General features: G+C 37.3%; 1 protein-coding gene across 5 annotated transcripts in view; it reads right to left on the bottom strand.

Annotated features, from left to right (window-relative positions):
- Positions 1-1,154: 1,154 nt before the first annotated feature.
- The window catches only part of USP33 (ubiquitin specific peptidase 33), a 58,999-nt gene continuing 47,486 nt past the window's right edge, over positions 1,155-12,667 (bottom strand). For all 5 annotated transcript variants that reach the window (XM_045897382.3, XM_064588956.1, XM_045897379.3 and 2 more), the window contains 3 exons: positions 4,236-4,338; positions 2,691-2,759; positions 1,155-2,348 (listed from right to left, as the gene is read on the bottom strand). In XM_045897382.3, the coding sequence (XP_045753338.1) occupies positions 2,191-2,348; positions 2,691-2,759; positions 4,236-4,338 (330 nt within the window). In that variant the 3' untranslated portion in view covers positions 1,155-2,190. The remainder of the gene's footprint in view (positions 2,349-2,690; positions 2,760-4,235; positions 4,339-12,667) is intronic.

Here is a 12,667-nt window from a genome sequence, read left to right as displayed (position 1 = left end):
TGGCTCAGTCCGTTAAGCGTCCGCTTTCAGCTCAGGTCATGATCCCAGGGTCCTGGGATCGAGCCCCACCATCGGGCTCCTTGCTCTCTGGGGAGCCCGCTTCTCCCTCTCCTCCCCGCTTGTACTCTCTGTCTCTCCTCTCTCTCTCAAATAAATAAAATCTTAAAAAAAAAAGAAATTTACTTGTGACTTCTGAGAGAAGAATAGGTTTTGGAATCAGACACATCTGGGTTTGAATTCTGATGCTTAGTTGTGTGTGCCTGGGCATATTAATCTGTAAACATGTTTAGCCTAGTGCCTAACATTTGCTAAGAATTCAGCATTAGTAGTGATTAGTAGTAGTTGTGTTATTATTAAAACAGTCTCCAATAGCCTGTTTTTTTTTCTCCCTGAAGAAATAGTTCTTACCTAATCCCCTGACCTGCAGTCCTTCAAAATGGTAACAAGTATATTCAAACTCTCACCTTGGAGAGTTAGGGGAGTAGCTTCAAAATACAGGGAAATTGCCTCTTTCTGATACAATTAACCACACATAATATTCCAAAGTTTGTTACGAAAATAGTAATGCTACTAACGAATGTAACTAATCCTATAATCTGTTTCAAAAGAATGCCCGGAGATATTATATAATGGTGAGTAACAGCACTGTTATGAAGTTACATTGACTCTAGTTGGAGTCCCCTATCTGCCTTCTCTTTGCAGTGTGATTTGGGACAAGCCACTTGACCTAAGTCATAAGGTTGTAATGAGGATTAAATATAAGTAAAGCACTTTAGTAGGTTGACTAAAACATCATAAATATCCAATAAATGGCAAGCAGTATTAAAAACAAACTTTTTGATTATCTCCTAATGCCAAAATTACAATAAACGCTGGTAATTCAGAGACAGATCAATAACGTTGAATCCATGAAGAGGGTCATACTTTAACTATGAGGCAGGAGAAAACACTAGATACATCTTTTAAAAATTGAAATACATCTTAATGATTGATTAAGCTCATCATTTCATTAAACATCAAAACTTTAAATACTATACCAAAATGACTTATTTTGCATACCTCTGATTAAGAAATAACAGGAAGATATTATATATTAACAAACTTTATACTTTTCACTCACTCTTAATATTCATTAAATAAATTCAACATCCAAGTTATAAATTTTAAAATCATTTTTATTGAACTAATTATAACAATACTGTTTGAGCTGGTGGCAGTTGCCCCACACCAAAACAAACCCATTGTGAATGCTATTCAACATCCTCAAAGTAATCCAGTTTGTTTTTATACTTGGAATATAGCTAAACTTTTGACATCACATAATCAAGCAAATAGCGGTGCATACTGCATACTATATTATCCAAAAAGACTTTATGCATTTCATTAAAAAAAAAATCATTTTGCAAGTGGCTTTAGCTTTATCAACAATCTCATCAACACATTCCATACTTCATGCTCTCAAAATTAAAAGTACCCTAAAACTAACTAAGTTTTTTACTGATTTTAATGAATACTATCCAGGGTTATAGGAATTAAAGTTTAACATTTTACAGTATAAGAGGCAATAAGTTACGGATATATGCTGACACAAATTCCACTCAAACTAAATACATCCTTGATACATTCAAAAAGACATACTGTAAATATTAATATGCTAGTTTATATGCTGCAGTGCAAAAGAAGTGACACCCTAACGTTTCCTGAGCTTTAGGAAATTAACATTTTTCTGACTACAATTCTCAATTTAAAATAGGCTCTTTATTATATGAAGCCATGTCAAAACTATACAATTAAATTAGGGTTTTGGAGAACTGAAAAGATTGGTCAGTGTTATGGTGTGTTAAGGTAATGAAAAAGTTTCCAAAGCAAAAGTATTTACAAAACTATAAAGGATAGTATGGATTTGCATGTAGTATAAAGATCAAAGATAACCTACTGATTACCAAATGATCACAATTATCCCTTCTCTTTCAAAAATATTACACTGAAAGACTTTATGGTAAGTTATCTAGCATTAAATATACCAACCTGTAGTATATCACACATTTTAACACATTCTTCCATAATGCCCAGTAAGAAGGAATAAAATATTAAAAATCAAGAAAATAAACATGCTTTTAGGAATGTTTTTGCATGTGTATGTGAGAGGAAATGAAAATGATTTCTCATTAGAACTCTATACCCTCAAAATTACAAAGACCGAGTTTCTACTTCAATTTTTTCTTCTGCTTGTAGTATATCAGGGTCAACGTGAACAACTGGAGGTCGTAGAATAACTTCAGGCCCTCCACCATATATAGACTGTAGAAAATTCCACGTTTCTTCAGAAATCTGACCAGAATCTGCTCCTAGAATTAAGTACAAATAGAAAGAATAATATTTACAAACCTACATATTCATATTGCAAAACCTTCATAATGTACCCCCCAGCACAAATCCTCCAGGGATAAATGAGAACTAAGGGAACACAAATTTCCAGACTACCAGCCCATTATGGTCTTAGTATTTTTTCCTAGCTCCTATCAACAGCCTTAAACCTTTCCTCAGATAACAAACACTGGCAGCTTTTCTACTATTTGTTCTCCTTCATATATGAATTATATCATTAGGCTGGGTAAAAAAGTGGCACAGATGGCTAGTAATGTTATATTCTTAACAGTGACAAATGGCTTAAGTATTAGTCAACTTACCTTGCCTGAGCATCACATTGCCACATTTAGTGACTGCAATTTTAGTGTTATCAATAGGACCTGGAGGATCTAAGTCAAAAGGAAAAACAAAGGATCAAAATGCATACTTTTCAAAGAAATGTACCAAAGAATTATGTATTTCTGTATCTGAAATAATTGAGGGATGTAACTATGTAATCAAATTGATTATTTTGGGGTGCCTGGGTGGCTTAGTCATTGGGCGTCTGCCTTCGGCTCAGGTCATGACCCCAGGGTCCTGGAATCGAGCCCCACATCAGGCTCCCTGCTCCACGGGAGGCCTGCTTCTCCCTCTCCCACTCCCCCTGCTTGTGTTCCCTCTCTCACTGTGTCTCTCTCTGTCAAGTAAATAAATAAAATCTTAAAAAAAAAATTTGATTATTTTGTAGTCATATTATTACAGTTAATTTTTAAGCATCTTCTGAGCCTCTTCCTTTTTGGGTCTTAGTTCCCTCCCCCACCCCAAATAGAACCAAGAAAGAAAGGGAGAGAGGCTCTCTCACTACCATCTAAAATCTCACTTTAACTATCCATTTGATGACCACAGGTTAAAATGCACTTTTAATGTTATAAAAGAACAATTCTTTTGTAATTTAAAAAGAAATTATGTGATTCTTGAGTTATTTCAGACTGTCATTACTTAAACTAAAAACAATAAAAGCATTATAAACTGAAATGTTAAAATATATTCTTTTTTAATTTAAGGGGGAAAAAAACCTGTTTTCCCCCTGAATACAAAAGTACAGTGCATGTTTATTATCAAAAGCTGTAAAACAAGGGGTGCCTGGGTGGCTCAGTCGTTGCGCGTCTGCCTTCGGCTCAGGTCATGATCCCAGGGTCCTGGGATCGAGCCCCGCATCGGGCTCCCTGCTCCGCGGGAAGCCTGCTTCTCCCTCTCCCACTCCCCCTGCTTGTGTTCCCTCTCTTGCTGTGTCTCTCTCTCTCTGTCAAATAAATAAATAAAATCTTTAAAAAAAAAAAAAGCTGTAAAACAAAACAAAAAGGCACAAGGAAGAAAAAATATTGTAATTCCATTACAGAAAGATAAGCAGGTTAAGTATCTTTGTGGTCTTTTTGCCTTTGCATATGTTTGCCATTTTTTTTTAAATATAAAAGGTTCAAACTATGAATACAGTATTGTAACCTTTTTCATTTATCAAGAACATCTTTTTAATTATCACATATTGCCACAAAAATTATTTTTAAAGTCCACATAGTATGTCATTGTAATGGTTAAAACATCATGTAACCAATCTTATTGTTGGGTGGATTATTTTTAACTTTTCAATATTAAGATTGCAGACTAATTTTGTTCAGTTCCTTTATTCCTGCTATGAATATGCTGTAAGTCATGAAACAGTTAATAAAACAACTAACCAGAATACAAGCTAGAATGTTAGATCCTTGAGGGCAGGGATCTTTTTCTCTCTTATTCACTGGTGTAATCCCAAGTGCATATAGATATCCAAAAAATATTCGTCAAACAAAAAATCAGCTAAGAATTTCATTTTTCAGTTAACTACTTACCTCCATCTTTACCCTTCACAAAACTTTCCCATTCTCTAAACCACTGCATACTGATGCAATAAAAAGTAGCTGGAGAATCCTCCTCTTGGAATGCTCTGTTGAGCTACAGGGAGAAAAAAATCAGTCACCTAATATCTAGAACTTGTTTATAGCAGAACAATACAACCATTCTACTTTAGCATTTGATAAGGCCAATACCTCATAAAGAATGTGATGCACATTGATGCTAAGTTATCTTAGTACCACTGTAATGCCTTTTAGTAAGCAAGTCAGTCTAGGTTATGTCTCAAAATTTACAAGTACACACAAAAGAAGAATAAGACACTGGGTAAGTCAAAATGGTCAAGGCAAGTCTTCAAAACAATAAATAGTCCACATATTTATTAAAGATCAAATGTGTAAATCTTATTTAAATATACTATATCCACTGTCTACCCTTTACTTCTGTTCACTGAAGATACTGGTGGACATGTTGTTATTACAAACACAATGCTGCAATGAATAATCTTGTACATGTCGTTTCACAAACAATATACATACATGTTTAGGACAATTCTCAAATGTGGTGGAACTAAGGTTCCTAAAGATGTTCCACTTCCTCTTCTAAGGCCGAAGTAAATGGGTATGTGACTCAACTAGGCAAAACTCTACTAGAAATGGAAATCTTTAGGAGTGATCTAATGGTGAGAATGAAGTCACTCCTATGTCAGTTTTGTTAGCCACATACCGTTCCTGAAATTTTGGAGAATTCAAATTTTCCTTTTGATAAATTTCTTTTTTGCTTAAGTTACCCAATGTGTCTTCTACTGCCTTCAATTAAAGAAGCCCAATTGAAAGAATAATTGATATAGAAAGAAAGAGGAAAAAGAGCCTAAGGAAAATGAAGGGTATCTGAAATTTATCCAACTGTACTAGTATGAAAAGACAGTGAGACTTCTAAAAATATTTCAGTATGGGTAACTAAATGCCTATGGTACTATCCGAGGACAAAGACAGCCAAGTCCAGATAATACCGCTCCTATAATCAAATCTATTAAAACCTTGTCATTGTCCCCAAAAATCCTTATAATAGCACAGAAGTATCTCCATGATCTGGCTCCATGATTAGACTTCATCTTCTAGTAACTTTCTTCCTCATTTATTCACTCATGGTCACAAAGACCTCTTTGTTATTCTCAGAACCAAGCAGTTACTTTCCTGCCTCTTAAAGCTTTTGCATGACTACCCCCTTCTTTTCACACATATTTAAATACCTCCCTCACCTCTTTCGAGTCTACTTAAATGTCACCTTCTAAGGCCTATCTTGATCACCCTATTTAAAAATGCACCTGACACCTCCCTTCATCATTGTACTCTTCATCCCTCTTGTTCTGTTTTTGTTTTCCTTTTCCAAAGAATTCATTACCTTTTAATATATCATGTATTTTTTTTTATTAAATGTAAGTTATTGGAAGGCGAGGATCTTTCTGGGATACAAGGTAGTTGCTTCCACAGAACAATGAAAGGCAATGAAAAATGTGGCTGTCTTGATGGTTAACACATAAATCAAAGCATGTCTGTCTCAAGGTATAGAATTAAAGTTAGGACTTTCCATGATGCACAATTTATCCCTAGAGAACTGAGATTCCTGAAATATAATATCAGACTGATTCTACCAGATGAATCCATTTAATTCATAGCATTACTGGGTTTGGATATTTTTAGGACTTCATCCTTCACATTAGAATATTTCTTATGTGTCCAGGTGGAGCTTTCTAAATATTAGGTAACTATAATTACCTCACTAATTTAAAGATACATGTTTTTTCTCTAGTTCTGGGAAATTTCTCTGTTGCCCTAAGTTGTTTCCCCCCTTCTATTCTCTTCTAAAATACCTATTAAAAAACACTGGATTCTATGTCTATCCAATATTCAAAACTTTTGATTTCCATCTGTTTATCTTTGTGCTTCATTTTAGGAGAAATGCTTTGCAAGATCTTTCAGAACACTAATTTGCTCTTCAACAGTATTTATGTGGCTATTTAGTCAATTCATCTACTGAGTTCTGTTTTTATGATATAATATCCCTACGTATCTCCCTGAGGATCAACTGTATTTATTTTAAAGCATGATTTAAGAATTCTATGTATTAGAAGCTATCTAAGATAATTCCTTCTTCAACTGAGTTTCTGTATTTACTGCTCTATCCAAGCAGAAACCTTTATGCTTGCTGCCTTGTACAATGTAAAGGGCAGAATGCTGAGGTTATTATTGGTATGTCACTTTCAAGCTTGAAGCCTATGCAGTCATTTCCTATGGCCTTTGGTTTGCTTCTTCAGTCTGATCCTACCTACTTTTTTAATTTTTCAGAAACTCTACTTTTCCAGTCTACCAAGGGCACCTGTATCTGTACTTCAGTGTTAAGTTTTATACTAACACATAGTTTTGTTTAAAAGAGGGGGCAGGTTCAGTAAATTTATAGTTTTGCAACCACCACCACAAACCAGTTTAGGACACTTCTAACACCCCAAAGAGTTCCCCTGCACCATTCTACAGTTTCTACAGTCCATCTCTTGTTCTCAGCCCCAGGAAACCACTGATTTACATTGTCTTTATTATTTCCCATTTTTCAGATGTTTCATATAAATGGAATTTGACATCACATAGCCTTTTCATGTCTATCTTCTTTCACTTGGCATAATGTTTCTGAGGTTCAACGATGTTGTTGCATGCATCAACAGTCCAATCTTTATTGCCAGTAGTATTCTATTGTAGAGCTACCATATTTTGTTTATCTATTTGCCAGCTAACATTTCAACTGTTTCCAGTTTGAGTCAATTATAAGCAATACTGCTATGAACATCTGGTATAAGTTTTTTTTTCCTTTACTTTTTTTTTTTTTTTTTAAGTAAGCTTTATGCCTAACATGGACCTTGAACTCATGACTCCATGATCAAGAGTCGCATGTTCTGGTGCACCTGGGTGGCTTAGTCGTTAAGCGTCTGCCTTCGGCTCAGGTCATGATCCCAGGGTCCTAGGATTGAGCCCCACATCGGGCTCCCTGCTCGGCAGGAGGCCTGCTTCTCGGTCTCCCACTCCCCCTGCTTGTGTTCCCTCTCTCGCTGTGTCTCTATCAGATAAATAAATAAAATCTTAAAAAAAAAAAAAAGAGTCTCACGTTCTACCAACTGAGCCAGACAGGCGCCCCCTGTGTACAGGTTTTTGTGAACTAAGTTTTCATTTCTCTGGAGTAAACAGTCAGGGGTGACATTGCTGAGTCATGTGCTCAGTGTTTATTTAACCTACAAGAAACTGCCAAACTGTCATTTGGCATGTAACATTTTGCATTCCCATCAGCATATGACAATTCCAGTTGCTCCACATTCTTGCTAGCCCTTGATATTATCCACTTATTTTAGCCATTCTAAAAATCGTGTGATGGTATTTCATGATTTTTAAGTTGCATTTTCCTAATGGCTGCTCATAGTGTACCTTTTCATGTGTTTACTAGTCATACCTTCTTAGAAATAATGTTTATTAAAATATTTTTTCTTTTTTTTTTTTTTAAAGAGAGAGAACGCAAGAGGGAGAGGGAGAGAGAATTTGAAACAGGCTCCACTCCATACTCAGCACAGAGCCCGACAAGGGGCTCAATCTCACAACCCTGAGATCACGACTTAAGTCAAAATCAAGAGCCAGATGCTTAACCAAATGAGCCACCCAGGCACCCCTACTTTCCTTGTTTTTAAACTGAAACATTTGTCTTGAGTTGTATGAATCCTTTATATAGTTTGGATATAGTCTTTTGATGATGTGTGATTTACAAATACCTAGAACTTACACTGGATTTGGTTCTAGCTTCCTAACCTACAATGTTTTTCCCAGTACCACCATTCTCGGTCTTTTTTCCTTTCACTATTCTTGGCCCTACTGAATGTCTAATTCACTGAGATAATATTCCACATTACTTCTGACTATGGAACTTATTTTACACACAATAAATGAAGAAATAGGCTCACATCCCATGGGAGTCATTGACCTTATCATGTGGCATCACCTAAAAACTGCTGGCCTATTGAAGACTCAGTTTTTGTACACGGGTGACAAAACTTTATGGGGTTGGTACTATCCTCTACGCTGTGGTATATGCTCTAAGCCAGAAACCAATATATAGTGTTGTTTCTCCCATAACCAGAATACATGAGGCTAGGTACTAGATAAATAAAGTAGGAGGATGTATCCATTAGCACCTAATGACATATTCACAAAAGCTTCGCTTCTCATCTCCACAACTTTGGCCTCAACTAGTTTGGAGGTATTAAATTCCAAAGGGAAACAACAATAGTTTTACTGGACTGAAAGTCAAAATACTTCTCTGGTTATGTATGGTTCCTCATGTCACTGAACCAAAAGGCAGAGTGGGTTACAGTACTGGCTATATAAAAGGTGAAATAAAATGACCACTACACAACAGGAACAAGGAGGATTATAGCTGAAAACCAGATTAAACCCACTGTATTCGTTTCAGAGGGCTGCTGTAACAAATTACCACAAACCTGGTGCCTGAAAACAGCTATTTCATCTCCCAAAGTTCTGGAGAACAGAAGCCCAAAATCAAGGTACTGGCAGGAACATACTTTAGGGGAGATAATTAGGGGAAATTCTGTTCCTTGCCTCTTCAAGCTTCTACTTTGTGGCTGGCTGTATATTCTAATCTCTGCCTCCTGTCTTCATATGGCTTTTACCTTTTCTGTGTATCTCTTCTGTATGTCTCTTTATAAGGACATTTATCACTGAATTTAGGGTCCATGCAGATAATCCAGGATGACCTCATCTCAAGATCGTTAATTATTTACATATGCAAAGACCCTTTTTCAAGTAAGGTCACATTCACAGTTTAGGTCAATTCACAGAGATTAGGACATGGAAATACCTTTTTTGGGGACCACCATTCAACCCACTGCAAGCACCATTCAGTATTTCCATACCCAGAGGTTAAAAGCTAATAGACAACTAGAGAAATCTAAACCAGGCAAGATTACAAAGACCTCAGATTCCTCTGAAATGATGGTCTGGGTTACTTTACCAGGTAAACACAACCACAACCAACTGAAGTGCTGATTAAGAAAACAGGGAATATGGAATGGGTAAGTGATCAGCTGTAGACATACATTTCTTCCTTACCGCATATGTATATCTGTAAACATTTACCAAATCTGTAAAAAATTATCAATTTACTTTTCCTTTCTTTCATTCCTCTACTATTTATTAAGTTTTTTTAAAGATTTTTTTTGAGAGAGAAAGCGCGCGCGCGCATGAGTAAGCATGGGGGGGAGGGCAAGGAAGAAGCAGGCTCCCCACTGAGCAGGGAGCCCGAGGAGGCGGGGCTGGATCCCAGGACCCTGAGAGATCATGACCTGAGCCAAAGGCAGATGCTTAACTGACTGAGCCACCCAGGCTCCCCAATATTCTTTAGATTACAGTATAAAAGAGAGATTGTGACTGAACTGACTGAACTAAAGATGAATGACTAACATCTGAAAGTGGATACAGTGACTCATAGAAGTTCGAGTCTCCCAAGTTTAGGAAAAGGTAAGTGCAGCATGTATTAGTACATGAGCTAGTTGCAAGGTGTTAAATAGAAACATGATACTGTTGCTACTGCCGTTGCTTACATGTATGAATGTGTATGAATGCTGAGCTGACAAGAGGCAGACTTTACTGTACGGCCCACAATGCATCATTTCCATTCATTCTTACACTCTCTTCTGTGAAGAGGAGAAGCCTACATTTTCCAGGATCCCATGCCAGTAGTATTCCAGGTTAGGCACTCTCAATGGTATATGCAATATATGGAAGTCAGAAAGAAGAAATTTTTTCTCCCCTCTGGTGGGAGCTGTGACAGGCATCCACAGATGGCATAAATAGGATTTTGCCACCACTTCCAAGCATCTTCCCAAGAATCCTTCACTTGGTATAATAGGCTAACATCTTTAACAGCAGCATCTTGCATCTTTTTTTTTTTTAAATATTTTATTTATTCATTCAGGACACAGAGATACAGAGAGAGAGAGAGAGAGAGAGCACGAGCAGGGGGAGAGGCAGAGGGAGAAGCAGGCTCCCTGCTAAGCCAGGAGCCGGACGTGGGGCTCGATCCCAGGATCCTGGGATCATGACCAGAGCCAAAGGCAGATGCTTAACCATCTGAGCCACCCACGTGCCCCAGCATCTTGCATCTTACGAGCACCCTCAGAATAACCCACCAGGATCCTGAGATTAGCAGCTTATTAGGCTTATTAGATTTCTGAGCATTCTCCTGAGATTTACCAGTGGCAAGCAATAGAGATAATTCCCACAGGTTTTGTGCAATTTTTAATTTTTTAACTTTGAAACAATCTCAAACTTAGAGGAAAACTCCAATGTAACACAAAGAAATTTTCTTCCCTCAGACCACTGACAGTAAGTTGCTAAACATGTTCCTTTCCTCCAAACATGGTGCATATTTCATACGTACAAGGACGTTTTCCTACACAACTAACACAAATGACAAAAATCTGGAAATAAACATTGATATGAACCAGCCATTTCTCCAAGGAAGGCTGGTACCTTTTAGTGGAGAAAAATGTCAAGAAGCCAAAACCTGATGAGAGCTAGGTATGTTTAATCCTACTGAAATTATCATTGCTCCCAGGCCCTTTTAATAACAAAGTTAGGGAATTAACATATGTACATCATTTGTTTCTATATATGTATACGCACACACATTTGTACCTATGTATGTATGCATGACCATGAGTTCACAAAGGTACCTACAAGTCCAATCTAATACTAATAGCACAATCCAGTTTAGTTTTCTCCCTTTCCACATTTGTAACTCTCTTATTTGACAATGAGAAATCTGGCTCTCATTGTACTCATTATTTGATGAATTCTATATATGGAACCAATCCCTAAGTCTATCACCCACCATCCCGCAATCCCCAGCCAGCCTGGGTATCCGTTCTCATGTTGCCTGGGCTTCAACACCCTTGACTTGGCGCACACCACATAAGAAGCTTTCCTTAACCTGTACAGGCTCTGAAGCCCTTCAATACCCCCATTCCTACCTCCAGCATGGCAACCTACCCTACTCCCAGATTTCCTGACTCAGCAGTGGTCTTCTTGACTTTCAATGACCAGTCCTTTCAGTAGTTGTTTAAGTCTTTCTTCGCCTATATTCTTATTATACTCAAAATACTTAGAATGGCTTCTGTTCCCCAAGCCCTAATGGATGTAGTTATTAGCCATTTATTTAAGCATTCATGGAATGAACTATTTTAAATATTCAACAAAAATGTGCCTCCTTAGGTTTAGGAAACAAATGAGGCCCAAGCACAATAAACAAATCGATACCTATACTATCTTCCTGTGTGTGTGAAAATTTCTTTACTTTAGGCAACAGCACACACACACAAAAATCCTAAATCCATGAAAAAGAAGCAGGTGTATGTGTGTATGTGTGAACATGTGCTGGGCAGCCGTAACACGAAACATACTGTTCATCTGTCTATTTAACAACTTCTTCCCCTCTTTTACTGAATCTCAATTTTCTCTTACAAAATTACCATCCCTCCACCAATACAGTTTTAGTAGGATTTTTTTTTTTTTAAAGATTTTATTTATACATTCGCCAGAGAGAGACACAGTAAGAAATTCCCGGAACACAGCAAAGGGAGTGGAAGAGGGAGAAGTAGGCTTCCCACTGAGCAGGGAGCCCGATTGCAGGGCTCAATCCCAGGACCCTGGGATCATGACTTGAGCGGAAGGCAGACGCTTAACAGCTGAGCCACCCAGGCGCCCCCAGTCTTAGTAGGATTATCAATGCATATGCCTCTAAGGTGACCCAAATTCTAGATTCCCTACTGGGAATTTGGGTCATAAATATACAGTTGGAGCTATGCTACTGACAATAGCACTCTGAAAAGACTTACTTCTTGCTACCTACATAACTGGAACTGTACTAGTCCTTGTCCATAAAACCTGGTTGTTTAGCAGTGTACATAAAATAATAACCTAGGGATACCTGGGTGGCTCAGTTGGTTAAGCGTCTGCCTTCGGCTCAGGTCATGATCCCAGGGTATCCCTCTGCCTGCTGCTTCCCCTGCTTGTGCTCTCTCTCTCTCTGACAAATAAATAAAATCTTTGAAAAATAATACTGATAATAATGATAACCTAGACTGGTAATATGCTATAATTAACCAGTAATACTATGACTGTTTCTCCTCTTTAATTACTTATTTTATTACCTATGAATGACTTCATTTTGCCTCTCTGAATTAGTGCATGTTAAATGTTTCTTTTTTCTCAACCACTGTGATGTTTTAAAACTTCAGAGCCTAAGACCCTCAAATAGTTCTGAGCCCACAGAAAAAAACCTGAATTTGCATATGGATGGGTCATTCAGTCAACATATA

This window comes from Mirounga angustirostris, unplaced genomic scaffold, assembly GCF_029215605.1.
Source record: "Mirounga angustirostris isolate CCGP_5_RB_7025 unplaced genomic scaffold, mMirAng1.0.hap1 SCAF_4, whole genome shotgun sequence".
Classification (NCBI taxonomy): Eukaryota; Metazoa; Chordata; class Mammalia; order Carnivora; family Phocidae; genus Mirounga; species Mirounga angustirostris.
This window is presented reverse-complemented; position numbering and strand designations above follow the sequence as displayed.